This window comes from Sinohyriopsis cumingii, chromosome 16 (assembly GCF_028554795.1).
Source record: "Sinohyriopsis cumingii isolate HCF-2022 chromosome 16, ASM2855479v2, whole genome shotgun sequence".
Taxonomy (NCBI): domain Eukaryota; kingdom Metazoa; phylum Mollusca; class Bivalvia; order Unionida; family Unionidae; genus Sinohyriopsis; species Sinohyriopsis cumingii.
In genome coordinates, this window is record NC_142976.1 from 44,417,215 (window position 1) to 44,441,747 (window position 24,533).

At 36.6% G+C, this 24,533-nt stretch overlaps 2 protein-coding genes across 2 annotated transcripts in view; one reads left to right on the forward strand and one right to left on the reverse strand.

The window, feature by feature from the left end:
• Window positions 1-15,060, reverse strand: part of LOC149780334 (uncharacterized) — a 63,587-nt gene extending 48,527 nt beyond the window's left edge. The window contains exons 1-2 of the mRNA XM_089937213.1: window positions 14,828-15,060; window positions 1,758-1,962 (exon numbers count right to left, since the gene is read on the reverse strand). Of these exons, the coding sequence (XP_089793339.1) occupies window positions 1,758-1,962; window positions 14,828-15,052 (430 nt within the window). The 5' untranslated portion in view covers window positions 15,053-15,060. The remainder of the gene's footprint in view (window positions 1-1,757; window positions 1,963-14,827) is intronic.
• Window positions 15,061-19,230: 4,170 nt separating this feature from the next.
• LOC149780335 (protein CFDP2-like) lies at window positions 19,231-19,638 on the forward strand. The gene has a single exon (XM_089936192.1). The coding sequence runs from the start codon at window positions 19,231-19,233 to the stop codon at window positions 19,636-19,638; it is 408 nt and encodes a 135-aa protein (XP_089792318.1).
• Window positions 19,639-24,533: the final 4,895 nt, after the last annotated feature.

The following is a 24,533-nucleotide window of genomic DNA, read 5'->3' on the forward strand; positions in this document are numbered from 1 at the left end:
TTTAAAATAATGCACCAACATGATCAACACAGCTTAAGGGCAAATTGTGTTTAATAAAGAATTACACGAACAAGCATTCAGCATTAATAATGCTGTCATGGTGCTCAAAAACTGAAATCTATTTTTTTTTGTTGCTTTCTATGCAATGTTTATTAAACTGATGTTTCTTTATGCACGTGTGTTTTACTGTGCCATTCTTCCTGCCATGTGAAATCGAGAAATCACACCAGCATATGCTACAAAATGTGTAAAAAATACCATTCATCGCTTTGAATATACACAGGAACCCTTGTCTATACCCTTTTTTGAAAATGTTTCATCTTTTTGCCATTTTGCTGTATGCATTCAAGTATCCACTTCTGTTGCACAGTTGATAAACAAATGCAGAAACCACACTCAAGACATGGAAAGGGAATGTGAATTACTATTGTACAAAGATTTTTGTTCTTTTTCCACGATGATAAAAAATTACGAGAAGTTATACTCCAAGCAGATGTACATTAAAAATCATAAAAAGTTATACTCCAAGCAGGAGTGCACATTAAAAATCATAAGAAGTTATACTCCAAGCAGGAGTGCACATTAAAAATCATAAGAAGTTATACTCCAAGCAGGAGTGCACATTAAAAATCATAAGAAGTTATACTCCAAGCAGGAGTGTACATTAAAAATCATGAGAAGTTATACTCCAAGCAGGAGTGTACATTAAAAATCATAAGAAGTTATACTCCAAGCAGGAGTGCACATTAAAAATCATAAGAAGTTATACTCCAAGCAGGAGTGTACATTAAAAATCATAAGAAGTTATACTCCAAGCAGGAGTGCACATTAAAAATCATGAGAAGTTATACTCCAAGCAGGTGTGCACATTAAAAATCATAAGAAGTTATACTCCAAGCAGGAGTGTACATTAAAAATCATGAGAAGTTATACTCCAAGCAGGAGTGTACATTAAAAATCATAAGAAGTTATACTCCAAGCAGGAGTGCACATTAAAAATCATAAGAAGTTATACTCCAAGCAGGAGTGTACATTAAAAATCATAAGAAGTTATACTCCAAGCAGGAGTGCACATTAAAAATCATGAGAAGTTATACTCCAAGCAGGTGTGCACATTAAAAATCATAAGAAGTTATACTCCAAGCAGGAGTGTACATTAAAAATCATGAGAAGTTATACTCCAAGCAGGAGTGTACATTAAAAATCATAAGAAGTTATACTCCAAGCAGGAGTGCACATTAAAAATCATAAGAAGTTATACTCCAAGCAGGAGTGTACATTAAAAATCATAAGAAGTTATACTCCAAGCAGGAGTGCACATTAAAAATCATGAGAAGTTATACTCCAAGCAGGTGTGCACATTAAAAATCATAAGAAGTTATACTCCAAGCAGGAGTGCACATTAAAAATCATAAGTTATACTCCAAGCAGGAGTGTACATTAAAAATCATAAGAAGTTATACTCCAAGCAGGAGTGTACATTAAAAATCATGAGTCTCATGCCTAAATATGGAGGACTGGCAGGTTTGATAATATTACAACTACTGCAAATGCTATACATCACTTTGAAATATATCTAAAGGTTTGAAGTTTATGTCTTGAATGCAGGGAAAGAAGTTGTGCAAAATTATGCAAACAGACAAAAATGCATGGAAAAATGTTACATGCATAGAAAACCACAGCTACAATATTTTCTTACAAAAGTATGAAGGACAATTTTTTGAACAAGTTTAAATGACAACTGCATCTCTCATTACCAACTGCTGCAAGGTATCCTTCAATATAGGTTCTGGGTGTTTCTTTCTCCCCATATCTGCTGACATTTGGATTGGAGGGAAACGAGGATCGTGTGGATCTGACACTGCTATTTTCGGATGGTAATACGGATTGGTCTAGGGATCGTCTTCTTTTTCCACGGATACTAGGGACAACAGTCTGATTGGACTGCATGAAATCCTCAATCTATTGAAGAACAATTGTAAAAATTAAGTAAAGAATGAAAATAGATAAAATACTTAGTTTCAAGCTATTTGCAAAAGGTCAAATTAAACAAATTCAGAAACACGACACATAAATACAAATATGGCTACCAAATTTAATGTGTATATCAAGTGATTTGTGCTTAACTGTGCTAACAATGTTTTGTAAATCAAATAGTCAAATTTAAAATGTGTGTGCGCGTGTATATATAATGGAAAAAATTGCTATAATGATTTGAAATTTGAAAGCAGCTCTAGAGTTGTTGTTGTTGTAGGGTTTAACGCCATTTTTCAGCACAAGATAGGCTATACATGGCGGCCAGTATTAATGGTGGAGGAAGAACCCAGGAAAACCCCGGAAAGAACCACTGACCCACGAGAAGCTACTGGCAAGCTTTCTCACATACCCACATAGGCTGAACCCGAGACTCGAATCCATGCAGACAGAGGTGAGATGGCAGTGATCCATAACGGTGAGCGCTTTAGACGACTCGACCACTTGGGGCCCCGCTGCTCTAAAGATATTAATGCAAGTCATCATACCAAATTCATTTATTGCCACACTTCAAGTAACTTTTTTTTTTACAAGAGTACAAGTACAAAAAGCTAAAAATCTGTAAAAAGACAGAAAAATAAAGAAAAGAATGATAAAAACAATTGACTAAAATCTATACTGGTATTTTGTATATTTTAATACAAATATACATACCAAATCTACCTCAAGCAAATTCTTCAAAAGCATGCTTACAAGGCTTTTGTCAAAAGTACATGTATTTAAAAAAGTTTGGAAAACAACAGATAGTCGCTTGGACTAAGATACTGGGACCATCTCATGGTATTTAAATCTCAAATTTGGCTTCGTTTAGGTCAAGTATGTGTGTGTATTTGTATGTATGTTAATGGTGTCAACCAAAGGTAAAGTTCATAAAATGTAAAAATGAAAAATTGCACAAATTGTTGGGAACATAAACCATTCCAAATAAATGAAAACATGAAGCACATTAAGATAAAATAGAAAAAGTTTTGATGTTAAAAGTTCTGTACATAAAACAAAAGGTGATGAAATCTTGTGTAATCATTAAACAAAGGTCTGGTTTGGATCAATAGCTCTTGAGCTATTTTGATAACAAAGGTGTGTGATAGATTGATGGACAGCACTGAGCCAACATATCGTCGTGCTTGGAAACATGATCAAACTGAATTCCAATATTAGCAATTTCCTCATGAAAATATTTTTTAATTGGTACAATACCTCTACAACCTGATGGGCACAGGCTCCATTTCTAATTCCTAAAACCATGATGCTCATTATATTTGATAAGAAGTTTCACTATTACTTTCAATGAAATCACGACATCAATATTGTACTAATTGAACAACACAAAAATTGAGTTTCGATGTAGACAATTGTCTCACAAAATAAATGTTGCTAGTTTTTGTAAAAATAGGAATCTTGTTTGGTGATATATCAACAGATAGTCTATTTTCTGGCAACTTTGACTCCTGACTTGCTACTACACTATTTAATACCATTCTGGATGCTACTACACTATTTAATAATAGTCTGGGAACCTTTCACATGTTGGAAATTTTGAAAACAAATGTTATTTATACTGAATAGCGAAAAACTTCATTAGATAAAGTGCGTTATTAACAATTATTATCGATGTGATTGTAAAATGAGGATTTAGCCCAGTTCAGTAACAACCCCCTGGTTTCTCTATGTATATAGCAGATTTTTTTTCAATTTTTGGATGTCCCTTGAAAAGTTGACCCTTGCTTATAGTGCAGTCTATGTTTGTAGACCCCATTATGCGTGAGTTATCGAGGGAGAGGTGTATGCTGAACATGAAGAAAATCACAATAAAAACTGATAAACGTGACCCTGATATATTGCTCATATTGTTGAAATCGGAGGTTATTATCAAGAAATTTAAACCAACATCATGATATTCTATTAAAAAAAAGCCCTACATTTTCTTTCCCTAAAAATTCTCAGTACACAGTAAATAACAATATCTGATCAGAAAAAAATGTCACTACTGCCTACTTGAAGTAAATAGCAATAAAATAAGTTTCGTCAAGTGAAATTTGTGTTCTAGTTGTATATTTTCATTCAGTTTCCGTGTGATCATAATAAATGCAAAAATGCTCACTTATATTCAAATGTGAAAAATGTCAATCTACTGTCACTACCATGTCCATTTCTATGAGAACCTAATTACTTGCCGTGTTTTGTGACTGTATTTGTTGTATTGTTACACTCAATTAAAAGAAAGCATCTTTGTATTGTCATGTTAATTACGTCTTTTGTATCAAATCAGCTAAAGGGAAGGAATAAAACAAAAGTTAAAAGGCATCCAAATACTACCTGCGAGAGAAAGTGGTCAGCCTGTGGCAGGCTGACTCATTTCAATTGACCAGTCAAGCACTTAAAAATATCAATGTGTGAGGAGCAATTAAACTAATTTAAATAATCCTAGTCATTCACAAATGTGATAAAAGATAGCAAGGTAGCCAAGCAAAGAAGTGCGTGGTTAATTGAAAGCTTTTTTTTGATAGATATAGTTCATTATGGTAAAGTAAGTTACAAAGTTTGTAGTAAACCTAAAATCCTCACTTTATGAACAAAAGGAATCTTGTCTTCTTGAGCAAAGTAGCAGTTATGTAATACACAAAACTCTGAGGCACACATATATATGATGTCTTCAAACTTTTTGGAGTTGTTAATCATGATCATTCAGAGATGGGTTATTTTGAAAATAATGGCAATTTATAACGAAATGCACACAATTTCATTATAAAAAGTGGATTATTGACAATTATTCCCAATGCAATTATAAAATGAGCATTCATTAAACAGTGCTGGTACCCCCACCCTCCAGTCTTCTCAAGCACCACCTTCATCTCTCAGAAGTCCCTCAGTAACTAACACCCTCACTTTTGGTGCGGTCTATATTTTTGGAATTATCAAGGGAGAGGCATATTCCAATGCTTTGGATGAGATGGAAGACAAAAAATAAAGCATAAGTGGCTTTTTTTAATTACATGATAGTTGTTGGTTTGGGCTTCGCACCTCATTTTTCTTCAAAGTTAGGTTTTAAAATGAATGGTTTTGTGGTTGTTGTTGTTGTGGGGTTTAACGCCATTTTGCAGCACATGATAGGCTATACATGGCGGCCAGTATTAATGGTGGAGGAAGAACCAGAGAAAACCCCGGAAAGAACCACCGACCCACGAGAAGCTACTAGCAAGCTTTCCCACATACCCACATTGGCTGAATCTTAGACTCGAACCGCCGCAGACAGAGGTGAGATGGCAGTGATCCGTAATGAAGAGCGCTTTAGACCACTTGGCCACTCGGGGCCCCGAATGGTTTTGTGGCTTCTTAAAACTCCAGTATTGACCTTATACAGCAGGCATAGCATATGCATGTATAAGCTGCAGGTTTTTCATTTGGTACCATTAAGAAAGACCTTAGCTGATCTCTTAGATCATGGACTGAGCCGTTAATTTCTATAATCTCTGTGCAGTGGCTGGAAGAAGACAATATTGCATCTAGCTCTACTTTGAATGGATTGTGACTCCTGGAAAAGCTGGGTGTCGTGCAAATTAATTACTGGCTTAATCAGGAAAAAAAGATAGAAAACAAAGTATTAAAGTTGTTAAGTTGTAAATTAAATGCAGTGGTCCACCTCTTAAATGTCCTTCTTGAATGTGTTGGCATTTAATTACATTATCACAGAAATGCGCATGGGCATAGCAGTTACAGTAGATAAACACATTTCATTGCATTTATGATGATTACACTCGAACTGAACTAAAGGATAGAACTAAAACAAGCATTTTACTCAAATGAACTTATTTAATTCATATTTATTTATGAAAGCGCTGCCTCCAGTAGGCCTTAGTAACATTTCATACATACCAACCTCTGGTGAGTATGTACGAGTATGAGGAAAAAGTGTAATCCAAGTGGAAAAAAAAAAAAGAGTAATTCGAGGAGACAAAGAGTAATCCACATAAAACATGATACAAATTCAATCACCATATGCACAAAATGATATTTTTTAAATGTCTTTTAATATCAATTACTGCTTCAAGTTTTCATATATGTAGCACTTTTAGCTTCAAGTTTTCATATATGAAGCACTTTTATATTTAAAAAGCAATAAAATCTCATGTTGCATTTCAAAACACTTTGTACCAGTTGCGACTATTAATGTTGTGTACACCATTTTAGCACTGAGTACTACATTACTGAGCCTGGATCTGAATTCAGTTTTATTTTTGTTAACAATACTGAACAATCTCTCACTGCCAGCATTCACATGGTAAAAAACCAATATTCCTTTCATAACCTGAAAAAGAAGAGGAAATTTATATCTTCCAGTTAATGGGTCGTTAAGCTGGGAAATAAGATGAAAAAAATCAATTCTGTCCACATGAAGTACATTGAAAGGTACAATGCCAACTTGATACTTCAGGCATTCTCCTTCCAATTTACTGGCAGCCTTTCTTGCAGCAAGGTGCATCAGATGACAGGGACAACCTGATATGTACACTGATGAGACATTTTCAAAATATAGAATGCAACTCCTTTATGAATTCCAGTTATCACTGACACATTATCAGCTGAAAACCCCAAACAGTTCTGTCAATTTATATCATGGTTATTCAAAACATTATCCTGCAAATCTAAAATGTTTTCTACAGTGAAATTTACTGTCAATCCTGATAATGAAATAAGAGCACTATGACTTTGCCCTTTTCATTATCAAAGTCTCTTACATAGACTGAGTACAACATTTTGTCATCATAATTACTACTCCCTTCTGTGGCAATAATAAACGACCCAATTTCAACGGCTTCTGCAATTTTAAGTGAAGTATCTTCAGCTAAGCACCGAACAATATTAGATGATTTTGCTCTTGCATATGCATGTATTCTGCAATTTGTAATCAGGAAACATCCGTTTGATCAAAGGATCAACATAGTCTAGGGGTAGTCTGACTTCTCTTAAGAACTTGCTAATTAACACCTCTGCATTTATAACATTCATGTCCACAACTGAATTTTGCTGTAAAAAAAGAAGTTATCTCAGAATTGGAGTTAGTATAATCCAAGATTTATTTAGTTTTCAAGTGTTGCTCCACATCAAATTTACCACCATTAGGGACGGCAAAGGATAAGGGGAGATAACCAAAGCAAACATACCAAAATATATTCGGAACTTTTCATTATGGAAATGTGTGAAAATTAGAATGGATGGGTACACACTATGGCAATTTTTCTAAGAGCTACATACTGTCATGTTTCCAAAAGGTGCCAAACATTTTCTAAAGTTTATGGAGCATGCATATTGACACCTTTTTCCTAAAAGGGGCGCAGGGCAGATTATACAAATGGCCTTAAAAGAGAAGAAATATTAATGAAAATAATTTCTGGGCTGATTACGCAGTTTCATTCAAGACATTAATAGTTATTATTCAATTCTTATACTGAATAGTGAAAAACTACTTCAATCGTCCACGCAATAAAGTATAATTATTAATTTTTGTATGACCCTGTTAGATGCAATTCTTCAGCTTCGTTTTCATTTCACCATGTATATGGATCAATGCGAACATGCAAATTAGAAGCTGAAAATCACTCTGTACACAAAATATGATAGTTATTTAATCCATAATAATAAATAAAGTACTGATTTAGAATAATTACTTTTTTGTTTATCTTCTGTTGAGCTGTTTTATTTGGCCTGCTATAAATTTATAAGAAGGTCACTCACATGTCAATTCGTGACAAATTACATCATAATTTGTATTGTACAATTTTAATCCAGGATAAATTATCTTGGTAGTAAGCCAAATTGTGTTTCATATCTATTTCTTATCAGACATTTAATAAATCTTGTACGGAGTTGCTTTTAATTTGTTTTCGTGTCTTGCATGCTGGTGTTAAATGTATGTATATTTGACAAAATACATATATACTTTGTTATTTAGTAACATTCATGATGATGGAGTCCAATAAAGACATTAGAACTTTAAATGTTCGGAGAGCTATTGATATCTTTCATAGAAGTACAGCAGAGACAACTGATGAACAATATTTAATAAACAAATTTGCAGAAATAGCTAACCTTGATCTATCATCAATTAAACATGCAAAGCTGTATCGATTCAAGAATAAGCTTAAAAGGAAACGAGGGTTGGCAAAGAATGAATTTGAAAATGAAGCATTTTTCAGTACCAGTTAACACTGTGACAGCACCTAAAGTTCCAAGTGGAAAGTTTTATGAAGATGAACTTTCATCTTGCAAGCAAGCAAACATGCACAAGTTTAGCAACTGAATTGTTACAGTTCAATAAACAGTCAGAACAAAAAAATAGTCACTGAAGGCACAAAAAACCATTAAAATTAGAAACTATAGAAAAACATCAGCCTGAGATTTTTTTAGTCTTAAAAGGTCTCATTCTCAAGAATTAAAAACTCAAAGAAATTAAAAACAAGGACTCAGTAACTATTCTCTCTAATGAAAAAGATAAAATTAATTGATAAAGACAAAACGCTTCTGAAATTCCATTTCGTTGCTAAAGAGAAACAAGTTGCTCATTATGAAAACACTCTAGTGAGGAGAACCTTAACGCGATATGCCATTAAGAGAGCTTCTGATGCAAACAACAGAGCATTGCAAAAGACCATAATTCGTCAGAAGTAAAAGCATTCAACATTGAAAATTGACAATGAAAATTTTAAGGCTCAGCAACATCAGATTATCTGTTCAGTTACAACATAAACAAGGGAAGGTAAAAATGTTAAAATGAAAAGTTAACTGCATCAGAAAATGCAAGTGATATCAAAAGTAAAGGTAATAGTCAGCTGAAGAAAGACTTGCAAAATATAACAGATTATTTGCAAGCTCTTATACAAGATAATGCTGTAATTGACCTGTACGATCCTGTAACGAAATGTTACACACCGGATACCAGTTATAATATTTCATCAGATAATGTTGGTCCAGTAATAACAGAAGTTTTAAAGTTTTCTCTTACAACTCCATATGAAGAACTGTGGATAATATAGCTAAAAAACTTACTATGCAGCTTGTAGCTATTGTTATTACAGCACATAATACATGCTTGTAGATGGAACAAGAAAATTTAGTCAGATGTACCAAAAACTGGTATTTTCTGAGTCTGAGAGATATGTCTGACAAATCAGCCAGAGCTACGCTGGAACTTTTTTAGGAATATATTTAATGATATTTCTGATATGTGTGAATCTTACAGAAACAATAATAACACAACCCTTGGGAATAGTATTAGATGCAACATATGAGATTTTATGTCTGACAGAGCCCAAACAAATTTAGTTTATACAGAAATGTTATAGCAATATATTAGAGATGTCATGCTTAAGTTTCCAGTAAATGGAATGACGTGACAGAGGGCGAACATACAGCCACAGTTAAAGTTAATAGTTATTTCTGTGGACTACATTTACTTGTAAGTTTTGCTGAATGCCTTTCTCCCATTCTTTTCCTGTTTGAGAAAATAGAGGAGCAGGATCCATCTTCATTAGACTTTAGTCGAAGAAGAGGTATCATCTGGAGAACTGTTTAGCTATGATGCTAAAACAGTCTCTTTTCTACGTTTCTGTGGAAAATGCTTTGCTCAGGCATGGATGAGAACAGTGGTTGCTATAGTGCATTTAGACCATTTTCCCAGTCTCAAAGGAGAAAAGTATGTTAATTTTCAAGGAAATAGATTGAATGTTATATTTTTAATGGGTCAAATAGCCTTTTACCACCATCAGTGGAGCAATCAATTTGTTGAAACTGTACATGGAACCTGTAACAGACTTCAAACACTGACGTTAGTGCTTGTGAAAAAGCCATACATAATTAACAGCTGTAAGGTTCTGGGGTTCATATTAAAGTTAATAACAGCCCGTTTATGGAGATTGATTGAAACTAATGTTTATGTTTTAGGCATGAACAACAGTTATCATGCACTGCTGGCCTTCTTTGACAGAGCTAGTCAAGAATCTACAGATTTCATTAATGGTTATGACCACCCATTTGAAAGTAGTCTAACTGGAAGAGACAAAATTTATGCCAAACTTGTTCAGCCATGTGATGGCATTGATGACAATGCATGTGCTCTTGCACAATGGCTATGAAAGAAAAGCTGCCTGGTGGAAGTAACTTTTCAGCCAACAGATACAATCAGAGAAACCACCCAGTCAGTTATACCACATAACAAAGTTCCTAAACATGTTTTTAGAATACTTGACTTCTTTTGCCGTAACAGACCAAATGCCAACAGCATTTCTAATGAGGCTTCTCTTATGTTTGTATTTAATAAAACTTCAGAATGGCTGGAGTCACTGCCAATAATGGAAAATGATAAAATGCTATCAGAAGGTAGAAAAAGAAGGTAGACAAATACAATCCAATACAAAGAAAGGCTGAAAGAAATTGGGGTAAAATGAATAGAGACTTTACAAAATAAACAACTTGCTCTAGAAAAGAAACATAAAAGAGCACTCAAAGTAAAATCCAAACACACAAATGCAATCCTTCATTATGACAATAATGATGTTGAGAACATCCTTGCAGAGCTAAAAATTACAGAGAAAAGAAAGGCACTAACATCATAAATATGATTCAGGCAGAGAGTCTTAAAAAAGACTGTAAAGATAAACAACTGTACAAACTGAATGAAAAGGGTAAGGCACACTAAATAGAAAACTGAAAAATAACCTCATTCAATTAATTAATGATGCCGTAGATAGCCCAAGTGAGGAATTGCCTGTACGTGAAATTCTATTACTTGTTGGAAAAAAGGTTATTCAAACCTTCAATGAGGGCATGTCGTCTGGGTTTGTACTGAGTGTAGTAGCAGGATTTCCTGAATTTTACAACATGGTATATGATTGTGATTTGCATGATACAAGTTCCCCAAAAGCCATCTACACTTACACTTTCAAACAGAAATGGCCATCTGGAAATTATTCCAGAGGCATAGTGTAATTACAGCAGTTAATGTTCCTGTTACAGCTATGCTTGTTCATTCACAACAGAATGACCAAGTTATCAGTGAAGTGGATTTATTTGTATAAATGTTTATTGTTTAAAAGCGTTATGAATTTTGTTATTATGGTTTTAAGTCAAGTCTTTGACATAATTCCAAGCTGTGCTTAATATTTTATGACAAATTGTAGATTTGATTCAGCTTTAGGAAGATTCACTTCATGCAGTAGATAAGAAACATTCACTTTAGATATTTAGAAGTTGATAATTTATATTGTTGCAATATTTTCCAAGTAAAATGCAACAATTTATTAAACTGTATCAGTGCGGTCATTTAGTTCATATTCTAGCATTGTGTTGAAACTTATATCTTTCTTTTGGAATACAACAATTAAAGTTTTGCTCTTAGGTTTACAGAGTGAATTATACAGTGTGACCCTGCTGTAGTTTAGGAGTTTTCCAGGAGATTTTAAGGAGAAAAGGACAAATTTCAGGAGTAATTTTAAAGTCTGATACTTTGATTAAAGATAAAATACTGCAGATGAAGGCATGTGTGCAAAAATCTCTTACTTACCAGACTCAACCATGGCTACTGACGTAATATGACGATCATTGCAAAATCGTTCACTGCCAAATTGCAATGTATTTTCTTCAAAAAGACTTTTTAGTTTAGCATTTTAATATCAAATTCCAGGACATATAATAACAAAAAGTAATTTTCAAGGTTTCCAGGATACCAGGATGTTTTTCATGAATTCAAATTCCAGCTGGATTCCAGGACCTTTTTAAAAATCAGTAGGGCATGGGAACCCTGAAAGTACCCACAAAGAGGTAAATAAATAAATTACCCTTACTGCTGAAGAAATAAGTTCTCACAAAAAAGTGTGTAATGCCATCTTACATTCTCGGATTAAAAAAAAAGTGAAAGTGATTTGACTAAACAAAAAGGAATCCTTTAATCACTGCTGTGAAATTCAACGTTCAAATGATTCAAATATATACAGTAAAACCTGTTATGAGAGACCGCCCCTTCAGCCAACAAAAAAGCAGTCTCTCAAGACAGGGGGTCTCTCACAGCAGGTTCGTACAAAAAGACCAGTTTCCAAGGTCCAGTTTCAGAACAATTTCAAGAAAAATAATCACAATCACTGTACATATATTCTATTCTTTATTAATAGTTCTTGCTAAAATATTGTATGCATTCATCTAAAAACAAAACTGTATAGCAATAAAGATATACTTCTATCAATAAACATGAAATCACATTTGCCTTTGAAGATCACATATTTTAGCATATGAAATCGTTTCTGAATTACTAATTTTTCTTTATAACAACAAAAATTTGTTTTACCGACTGCTTAAACTGCTTTTTTGTGAGTGGTCTGCTTTTTTCACTTTTTTCAGTTACAATAATTATTTTCTCCAACCTTAAAATTTGTCTCTTTTTAGTTGGAGGTTCATCCATCGTTATTAAGGTTCTGTGTTAAAATTATTATTGCTCAGTTGTAATATCAAACATAAAAACAGTTTTAACTGGGCTGTGGGAAAATATGAAATATCTATACATGTGCATTGCATATATAACAATTAATGGAAAAAAAAGAAACAATTATCTCATCCAGAAAAAGAACCATTAACTCAGAGACAAAAGTCAATGGCTTCTTTCAAAGATGACATACAGGGATTAACTCTATTAGCAAAGTGTGTAACCAGGTCGCACCTACATGAACAGACGTCAGCTTTGTGATTGGGATGCAATCACTTAACATCAGGGTGGGTGGGTGGGGTGTACAACAAATATCACAAGTCTTGAACACTATCAACTGAATCACGCAAACAATTCTCTCTTGCTGGTTTAATAGAAAATGACCTTATTCACCTCTGTCAATACGGATTAACTCTAAAGACAAACAATATATGCAACCACTATGTCAACTCTGGCACTGTATTGGCAAGTCGTGACATGTACATTAGCCTGGTTTATGGACTAGCATCTATCACCAGTAGCAACAATCCCTTTTTTTAAATACATATTCCTTTTATGTTTGTTGTTGTTGTTGTTCTAGGGTTTAACGCCATTTTTCAGCACAAGATAGGCCATATATGGCGGCCAGTATAACTGGTGGAGGAAGAATCCTGGAAAACCCAGGAAAGAACCACCGACCCACGAGAAGCTACTGGCAGGCTTTCCCACGTACCCACGCTAGCCGAGCCTTGGACTCGAACATACGCAGACAGAGGTGAGATGGCAGTGATCCGGAACGGTGAGCGCTTTAGACCACTCGGGGCCCCCTTTTATGTTTGTTTTTTTATCAGAACAATCATTACTAATCAAACGGTCATTGTAACAATTGATTACATATAGATCAGTGTTGTCTGTCCTTGCGATACGGTCGTTGATAGGGATGCCAGGTCCAACGATAAAGCTGGGAAGCAGGCTAAGTGCGGGAATGATTAGTCTGGTTCCCTGCTTTTTATGCTCCATGCATTACTCACTCCTATACGAAGAGCAGAAAGTAATGCAGGAAGCACACAAAGCAGGGAACCAGACTAGGAAATAATCCACATATACATTAGTCTGGTTTACGACAGAAACTATAAAACACTATAAGAATAGCTAAAAATAATTCAGAAATCAGTAACCAGCCAATTATTTTTTTCTTCAAAAATTAGTACAGTATGAGAGGTCGCTTTTATAGGGATTAAATAAAGGTCAGTGGAGTTTATCCTCGTTTTTGCGATGTAGTCGTTCATTGCAGTGTCAAAATGCATATTTTGCCAAGACATTACAGTCACTAGTCACATTCAGCAGGTGGCTGCTCATGACAGTGTTTATATAATAAAACTGATCCGTGAAATTACAATTGTGGTCGGAAATGACAGGTGGTCGCTCTTGGCAGTTTTTACTGTATTGCCAGTTATACATTCTACATCAGTGTGAAAATAGGCATACAATGATACTTACTGCCAGAATGTCTGTACCCTGACTATACTGAACTGGTAGTTTTCCCACCGTAATAGATATTATTGATAATTATTTTAAACAACAGTAATACAAGCACTGATTCCAAAACATATGGGTGATTTACAAATGAAAATATAAAATTTCAAACAGTTAGTTATACATTCACTCTTTATATGTTATTGTAACTTGCATCCGTGTGACCCCCCTATAGAAAGTTCACCCCTCTTATAAGTAAGGCAACTTCCCTGCTATGTGTGTGTGTGTGTGTCACTTAGATTTTTAACATAGCTTTTACAATTTTCCAGTCATATCGCTATGATGTCTGCAGTGTGGCAGCTTATAGTGATGTCTAGCACTAAGGCATCATGTCGCAGATATGCAGCATGATGTCCCACCCAGTCACATTATCCTGACACCAGGCCAACCAGTCCTAACACTAACCTCTTAATGCATAGCGAGGCAGCTGTTAGTACAAGTTTTGGAGGTCTTTGGTATGACTCTGCCAGGGTTCGAACCCACAACCCTCCGCATCCGGGGTTTGAACCCACAACCTCCCGCATCTGGGGCGGGCGCTCTAACCACTAGGCCACCAGAGCAGTCATGGGTGGGTGGGTGGGGGTGAGAATGAGTGAAAGAAAGGTAAAGTCAGCTGTGTATCTGGATCTGGGCAGCTATATTGCTTTAAATGCCCCTTAGCATTAATATTTCTTGCTTCCTCCACCTTCAGTTACTCCTGTCATTAACAAAAAATGCTACAAAGATTTACATTATATAACAAGTTCAATACTGCATATAACACAGCCAACACATTCTTTTTACTGCAAAATACAATGCAATATTTCTCACCATTTGTCTGGGTGTGACATCACTATCGCCAGCAGCCTGTTTTCTGAGGCTGCTGACCAGACCAAGCCCAAAATGTCTGTTTGACACATTTGTAGTATCTGGTAGATCAGGTGTTCGCTCAACTGCCTGTCTGGTTCTCGGAACTTTCTGGGTTTTATCCGTTACAGCTGTGGCAATAAACCCTTCAATACAAGTCCTTGGAGTTTTGGAGTTTCTATGCGCCATGGTTTATTCTTCCTGAAAAATGTAAATTGACTTTTTAAATTTTTGCCTGAAATATTATAGTCTGCACAAAAAAGGACAACAGTGTTAAATACTCCTCCAGGATTGCACTAGTGGGGAATGGTACACTGGAGATTACTGACCAACAGGTTTAACGAATCTTTCACCTTTGTTAATCAACTAAATGTGTATAAACTGCTATTTTCCTTTTCAGGATTTAAAATGATCTCTGTCCCAGATCCCATACTGATTTCTTCATTAATTTAAGTGCAAACCATCTTTAAAGTTTGGTCAAGACACTTTCTAGAATAAAAGTTATTTTGTAAAACCCATTTACTTTGTACTAAAACAACCTTGGTCTTTGTCCTTTTGACCCCAAATTCAATAGGACTCTTCCATGCTGTATATGCTAGCCATCCACAAACTTTGCTTGAGGTATGTGGTCTGGAAGCTTTGTATTTGAAGATTTTCGAAACTAAAGTTGTTGAGTGGAAACCATTCTCTTCTTTCAGACCTAGACTTCTGAACCTGAAAACAATTGGTTTCTTTCTTACCTCAAGCACAAACCATACAAGTTTGGTGGCAGTTGGTGGAGAACTCAACTTATTGTGCAGAAATCATTTTTCTTCTTTCTGTCGCTATGGCTATGATCATTGAACCAGAAATTGACCAGATTCTCTGATACACATCATTTATAGTTATGATAATACATACTGGCTTCCATATAACTTTTCAATGGTCTGTCCATTTGCTTTTCATCATTTATAATATTGGTGAGCTCATCTTACAGTATGTACTATAGGTTACTGCATTTGTATGGGAAAATATGAATGAGTTTTTGGATGGAATACTGCACGAACTTGTGAGTGCAGTATATCCTTCCGACAAAACGAGTTCATATTTTCCCATACAAATGCAGTAACCTTTTAATTATATGCTCATTTTTTTAAATTCTACCTAAGGTTTAATTATGTAAACAAAATACACTACAAGAAACAATGTAAATGAATGAATGCCGTATTCCAAACTAAAGACACAAGCACAGATTTGTCATTACACAATGACATCGTTATTAATGCGCACATAACTCCACCCAGATAAATTTGAACTTAGTCGCGCACTCGACACAACTTTCGAAAGAAAATGGCAAGTCTAGTCAAAATTGAAATTTGCAGTCATATTGTGAATGAATGCGTATTGCAACAACTTTTCCATTTGATCTGGAATGAATATATTTTGGTATTTTGTTTCGATTCGACGAAAGTTTGTGATTTTGGACTGGATTCATCTGTGCAAATTATACATGAAATACAGCAGACTGAAGTGGCGTTGGAGAAGCGTGTTTATGTCTGCAAATGTGTTTCTGTTTCTGTCATTGAATGTTTGAAATCATAATGTGGGAAAAATATGAAGTCTTTCAACTGCAATTATCAAAGGACGCTATGGAATTTGATGCTTATTTCATTTTGAGTGCAGTAAGGAGGATGCAATTGCACTTATCAAAATTACAGCACAATTTCGAAATGTGTAATCCAGATTGAAAACCTATGACATGGCTCATGTAATTCGGATTTGCAAAATTAAGAAAAAACATTTTGAGGAAATTCAGGATGTAAAACTGTAAGTATATTTTATTTTGCCATTCTTATCACCAGATAAAGAAGACAGTATATGCCTTGTCAATTGTATGTTATTTGTAAGGAAATAATCTTCCGTCTTTTATATAATGTAGCTAGCCTAAATCCGTAACATTGTATCAACGCGGAATGTGCCAAAACAGCTTGGTTTTATTGCAGTCCACGAAACATGTTTTAGTGCATTCAGAAACAAATTTAAACAACCACAACATAAAGAGCCTCTTACGCGAGTGTATATGATTTGTTTACAAATCAAAAGTGCTGGTGTCTGCGTCATTGTTTGTTTATAATAGAAAGTAGTTCCTTTATTCACTTGAATGCTATATGTGTATTGTCGCACGCGTTCAGTATCGGGCAATACTGAACGAATCTGACAATGTAAAGTTAACAGGGAAAAAAATGAGCACATAATAAAGAACTGTACAGAACTGTTTTCATCCAACCTGTGCAGTGCAACATAGAGTGACTAGTATTCTCTATGAAGTCTCAAGCTGAGAAATGTTGTGGAAAGTGACCTTGGCTGTTAAACCAAGAAATTAATAGGCATCTTCCTTACCCCAAGCCATCCAAAAAGTTTCTTAACTTTATATAGTGGAAAACAGTCAAAGTGACCTTCACAATTGATAAACACACATGGTAGACAACTAAAGTTATTGTGCATAAATGAAACTGGTAACGATGGACAATAGCATAATATAATGTGCTTTAACTTATGGAAGGTAAATAAAAATGTATGTAAGGGCCTAAAAGTCAAAGCACAGTCACCTATTTAAGAACATGATCTGTAAATCTTTCATAGCTCTAAGTTAAATAGTTTTTGTGCTATTGGACTAAAATGGATTCCTATCAAATGTACCAACATGCCGACAAACAGACTTGAAAAGAACATACCTACTTCTGATATTGCAGTGGGTTTTTAAGAACATAAAGTGTAAACCCTCTTTAACAGCCAAGGGATAAAAGAACTATTCATTAGCTGAAAACAAGGTGTCTCACATGCATCTGAATGCTTGACTGTATATTCACTGTTTCTGACTTTCAAAACTTTAATGATGCCACCGCTGCCTGAAAAGCGAATCTGTATCTTACCATTCTTAAACAATGTGAACAAAGAAATCCTTTCGTTACAAGTGAATGCAGTTGTAATAAAAGCTACCATCATGGATGATTGTAACTGTCCTACATATGCATAAAATCCTGGGCTAGACAAAATTTCATGTCCAAAAGTAACACTGGAACTTGAGGAACTAAATTTTTCCATGGTCTTGTGACGAAGAAGTGGCAACTATTTTTACTCTACTTCTGCTAATCAGCAGTTTTTAAATTAAGAATGCCTGTACAAGACATTGCCCAATATTAAAAATGTTTAAAAACTCCTTATTAATGTCTAATTTTAAGATGTATTGGCATTAGTGATTGCCAATGGTAATACAAAATCTTAGATGACGATTCAATTCATCAGTGCTCAGAGAAAACATGTGCGTGCTCAGGTAGTAAATGTTTAATGTTTGCACACAACTCTGCTCTTGTGATTTCTGACAATGCTTTAATGTTGATATTCAGTCTGTATCTCATTAAGAACTCATTTTTTTATTCTGCTCATCTTTGTGACACTCCTCCATTGGAACAGACACTGCCGCTTGCGAGGCTAGCAGGACAGAACAATGGAGGCAGGCCAGGAAGGCCCAAGCCAGTGATGCTACGATCTGTGTTGCTGCCATCCCCTGTTCACACTGCCATATAACATTCAGGGCACACATCGGCCTCTTCAACCACCTGCACACCCAAAGACCTACTGATCCCCATCAAACAATGGATGTCTAAAGTGGTCCTCATCATCTTGACAAACATCATTTATAATGTTCTGCATGTAGGTATAGGTGTTTATGAGCCCTGGAGAAATTTCATTTTGCTGCAAAAATCTCCATGTTTTTTTTATATCAAACTTGAAAATAAAACTGAAGTTGGAGATGCACAAATCTTGTTTTGCAATAACAGTCAGTAAAAACGGTAGCTTTACATCCGTAATTAGTTCATGCGAGTACGATAGATATGCTACAATTACATAAAACATTCACACCATATCAATAAATTCAGCAAACTACCAAATTTAATGTGATGATCTCAGTTCATTTAGGGTGAAAAAAAACAGTGTACAAGTTGCTAATCCCATCACTTAGCTCAAAGACAAAAGTCATGCTCTATAAGTGAGCACTAATTACAGCCAACTAATAAAATATGAACTCCACCACTGCTGGAACCAAGCCCGGGTGTAAAAGGAGGAGGGTTGGGCGTGGGGCTAGCAACACGACCATGTAAAACCCAGCTTGCTACAAAAACGCCAACAGAAGAAAAACCAGAAACTGAAAGCCTGAGGGAAGAACTGTCTTCTTCTGGAAGATTTATGATACTATGTGGTGAAAGCCGCAAGCCCGCAGAAGCCATAAAACAGACCACCCTTCTATCAAACAGGAGAATTAACATTGCAACATGGAACGTGAGGACAATGTATGAGCAGGAAAAACAGCACAGGTAGCAGCAGAGATGAGGAACTACAACCTATCCCTACTGGGCATTAGTGAGACAAGACGGTCTCAATCTGGACAAAGACTGATGACAGGAGAGATGCTACTGTATTCAGGACATGAGGAAGATAATGCGCCTCATACACAGGGGGTTGGGCTCTTGCTGTCAAAGCAAGCATATAATGCACTGATAGGATGGGAACCACATGGGCCCAGAATCCTCACGGCAACGTTTAGAATCAAGAAGGAGAAAATAAAGATGAATGTCATACAGTGCTACACGCCAACAAATGACAGTGAAGAAAAAGATAAGGACCAGTTTTACAACAGATTACAGAATATAGTAGAGAACTTCCCAGACAAAGACATCAACATCCTCATGAGTGACTTCAATGCCAAGGTTCTGGTCACACAACACAGAGTATGAACAAGCCATGGGGATCCACGGCCTGGGCAAGATGAACGAAAATAGAGAGATTCACAGACCTTTGTGAACTGAACAACCTGATCATTGGGGGTTCCATCTTTCCCTACAAGAGAATCCACAAGAACTCATGGATATCACCAGACCATGTGACCGAAAATCAGACTGACCACATCTGCATAACCAAGTAGTTCAGACGATCCCTCCAAGATGTTAGGGTGAAGAGGGGAGCAGATGTGGCATCTGACCACCACTTAGTTGTTGCAAGGCTGAAACATAAGCTGAAGAACTGGATGGGCACAAAAGAGAGGAAAACAAAGCATAACATCAGCCTGTTGAAAGATGCAAAAACTAAAGAAGAATACAGACTGACGCTTAACAACAAGTACCAAGTGCTACAAGAACTTCTTGAAGATGAGGAAGACAATGCAAACAACAGATGGCAGAAAGTTAAAGAGGCAATAAAATCAACATGCCAAGAAGTACTTGGCCCCATGAAGCACCAGCAGAAAGAATGGATTTCAGCTGAAACATTGCGCAAATCCCAGGTGCATAAACAGAAAAAATCAGCAGTAAATAGCAGTAGGACAAGAACTAAAAAAGTAAAGGTACAAAAAGAGTACACTGACACCCACAGAGAAGTGAAAAAAAGCATCAAGATAGACAAGAGAAACTATGTTGAAGTAATGGCAGCAGAGGCAGAAGAAGCGACAAGTGGAAACATGAAGAAGCTGTATGACATCACCAAGAAGCTGTCCGGCAAGTATAGCAAAACAAAGAGACCCGTAAAGGACAAGCAGGGAAAGACCATAGCAAGTACAGAACACCAAATTAAGAGATGGTCAGAACATTTTGAAGAACAGAGGAATCACACTCTTATCAGTACCAGGGAAAGTCTTCAACCAGGTCCTCTTGGAGAGGATGAAGGAGATCGTTGACCCACAGTTACGAGATGAGCAAGTGGGCTTCCGGCAGAACAGATTGTGTATGGAGTAAATAGCTACTCTTAGCATCATAGTCAAGCAATTGTTGGAGTGGAATTCTTCGCTCTATATTAATTCTGTCGATTATGAGAAGGCATTTGACAGTGTGGACCGAGAGACACTCTGGAAACTTCTTCGTCACTATGGCATCCTAACCAAAATGGTGAACCTGATCAAGAACACCTACAACGGAATGTCCTGCAGAGTCATTCATGCAGGACAGCACACAGACAGCTTCTTAGTGCAGGCTGGCGTGAGGCAAGATTATGAAGACGTCCACCAATGGGCGGAGAAATGGGATCCAGTGGACATTGTGGAGTCAACTTGAGGACCTGGACTTTGCCGATGACCTAGCACTCTTGTCCCATAGTCAGCAGCAAATGCAGGACAAGACCGACGTACTGGCAGCCACCTCTGCACAGGTTGGTCTCAACATCCACAAAGACAAGACCAAGATCCTCAAAATCAATTATGCCATTAACAACCCAGTCACACTGCAGGGAAGTTCCCTGGAACTGGTCTAGTCCTTCACATACCTGGGCAGCATTATCAACCAGCAGGGTGACACAGACGCAGATGTCAAGGCAAGGATCGGAAAGGCGAGAGTAGCTTTCATACAGTTCAAGAACATCTGGAGCTCCAGAGAAATTTCCTTAACTGCCAAGATCAGACTGTTCAACTCCAAATTGAAGTCAGTCTTACTGTATGGAGCATAGACCTGGAGAACCACCAAGTCGACCATAGAGTTCAGACCTTCATGAACAGCTGGCTTTAGAAGAATTCTCCAGATCTGCTGGCCAGACACCATCAGCAACACCAACCTGTGGCAGAGAATGTCCCAGCTTCCGGTAGAGGACAAGATCAAGAAGAGAAGGTGGGGCTGAATAGGATACACCCTACGTAAGCCGCCAACCAACATTATCAGACAGGCATTGAAATGGAACCCTCAAGGCAAGCGGAGAAGGGGACGACCAAAAAAAACACCTGGCAACGCGACCTTGAGGCGGACATGACTAAGATGGGTCACACCTGGAGTCAGCTTGAAGGGACGCCACAGGACAGAAGCCTCTTGTGATTTTTTGTAAGCGGCCTATACCCCGGTAGGGGTGATGAGCAAAGCGATGAAAGCTGGGAATGCCGAAATCGGGTTAAGTTGAAATATTATTCTTTACCTCAAATTCAAATGTATGTCAACGGAATGTGAAAATGCGTCCATTTGCTAGTATCATATTTTCATTCTGCCAGGATGAAGACTGCACTGTAAGTATATTAATTACACATAAATTAGTGGAAGAGAGTCGATAAAGGATAGCCAAGTGTGTTAGAATGTTCCTGAAACTTTTGATTACTCATTCCGATGTCAACGACATTGAAACACGCTATACAAGGCCGTTATTTGGATAGCAAGACATAGCACCTAAACAAAATCAACATGTGGTATGTTTTACATGTTGGACTACGTCAGGTCTTACATGCAGGACTAGGGTGCAGAATGAGGGCCGTGGAAGTAGCATCCATTTTTCTAGTTGATTTACACTTTGTGCAACATATAAATCAAATTCCCAACAATAGGACAAGTACTGTATTTTCCTGCATATATCCCGCGGGTTATACCAGATTTTACAAACCCCGCAGGGGGGGTGCGGGTTATATAAGGGTGCGGGCTATATCACAAATTTTTTACACGTACTTCATCCATATTAATAATGGCAGAATGGGGAAGGTCAAGCTTCTGAATTTCCCTGGTGACGAATTCACGAAAATCATCCATCTTCTTCTCCCAATTCTCGGGTAGACGTTGGCCGACGGTCGTTCGTGTTCTGACTGACAATTGGTTCCTCTTCATAAATTTATATACCCAATGCACTCCTCCTTTAAAATCATCAATGTGCTTCTCTGCCGCCATGAGTTTGGCCTTCAGTTTGATGGCAACTGTTGAGACTGGTCGGTTGTTTTCCCGCTGGGCCACGATCCACTGCTTCAGGTCAGCTTCAAGGTGAGGCCATTTTGCTTTAGGTCCGCGACGAGCACGTTTTCGTGGATTCATCTTCTCCAACATTCCTTTTTCTTTTCTCCAACCTCAGATTACACTCATCAATATCAAATTTTCTGCCTGTGGCTCTATTGCCATGCACTTCAGCATACGCAATGGCAGTTAGCTTGAAGTCGGCTGTGTAAGACTTTCGTTTCGGCATTTTTTAAATTAAACAGAAAGAAATTATTTAAACTCGAATCTACAATTAAAAAGAATACAAGATTATTTAGAAATGTCCGCGTTTATGTAGCCTGTAGTTGAGGCACAGCCCCTATAGACATCCTACGTGCACAAGCATTGTGTACCGAGCCTGAATACTGGTAGTTAATTGACGTCATGCGAGCTACATTCGAAATTGACAATTGTGGCATTCAGCCTCAGGACCTCACACCATTGCATATCCGGCTCACAAGTACCTGGCTTCAAAATTCAAATCTGCCGGCTGCCGGCCGGAATATAGTGGAGGCAGGGTGACTAACTTGAACTGATGCAGAGGGATGAATATGGACCGGGGCCGACTGACTTGATAGCGTAAATACAAATTTGCAATTTGGGCGGGTGAGTGAAAATGTAGTAGTTGTAGTATCGTTCGTTATCCACGTATGAGCATTGACGAATTCGGTCCTTCTAAAAACAGTAATGGTAGACAATGTGAACATACACAAAAAAGTTCACCAATCTATGGTTGCGGGTTATACAAAGGTGCGGGTTATGCCAACGATTTTTTACACAAAACCCCAAAACCCGCGGGCTATATGAGGGTGCGGATTATCTGCGTCTGCGTGATATATGCGGGAAAATACGGTATATGCCAACGTAATAGTTTACTTTTTCTTCTTTCTTTTTCGGTATTACCGCGATATCCTTGTAACTGCCCTTGCATAACATGTACATGTCACGATTATCGACATTTTCTGCAGTTTACCTATTTAAACTGGAAATTAAATGCATTTTAATATTGAGCAAAGAACAAATAGTATACAAACTGGTTCAACACAATCAATAGAAAATCGGCAAATGGACACTTAATGTTTATGCGGATATTGTATATATTAGACAATCAAACTTCTATGGATCCAATGAACGAACCTTTGATTTTAGCGCCAACATGTCGACACAGGATGTGAAAGCGAAGGACATGTCTTAAACTAGTTTCCGGTATAGCCGCCAGAAACGGAACCCTGCCAATTCTGAAATAAAGTACAGTAGATTAGTGCCAAATATAATTCTTAATTCCATTTTCCTATATAAATATCAGCAGATGTTTTGAGCGGGGGTGGGTGTGTGTGTGGCGAGAAAACGATAAAAATCAGACAATGATAAATTTATGCTCACACTACGTATTTTCATAATAACAGTTACCAATATTATTACTTGCCTGTATCAACTGGTATTGTGTATGATAAACTGTAATTAGCCCGAGTCCTATCTCTTTACAAAGAGGGTAGTAAGGCTGGTAAAAACAATTACAGACATGGCATTATATTCAGTATTGTGTTCAAGATTCTATAAAGAGTAGTTAATATACAAATTGAAAACTTTTAAACCAAGAATTACTTATTTTTTGAACTTAGTTAGGTATTATAATTTATTCTACTGATACATGTTTGATGCATCTTCTTGATCATAACGTCCAAATGTGTATACACTGGAATGATCATGCTTGACTTAAAAAAAAAAGAGTATGACACGGTGGATTATTAAATCTTGTATAATATATAAAATTTGTAGGATTAGGTGTTACATCGGTTAAATAGTTGGAACCATATATAAAAAATAGACAACAAAATTGTCAGTGTCAGCAATACAGAATCTATACCTTTAACAATATGACGTGGTGTACCTCAAGATATCATTTTAGGACTTATTATATTTTTATG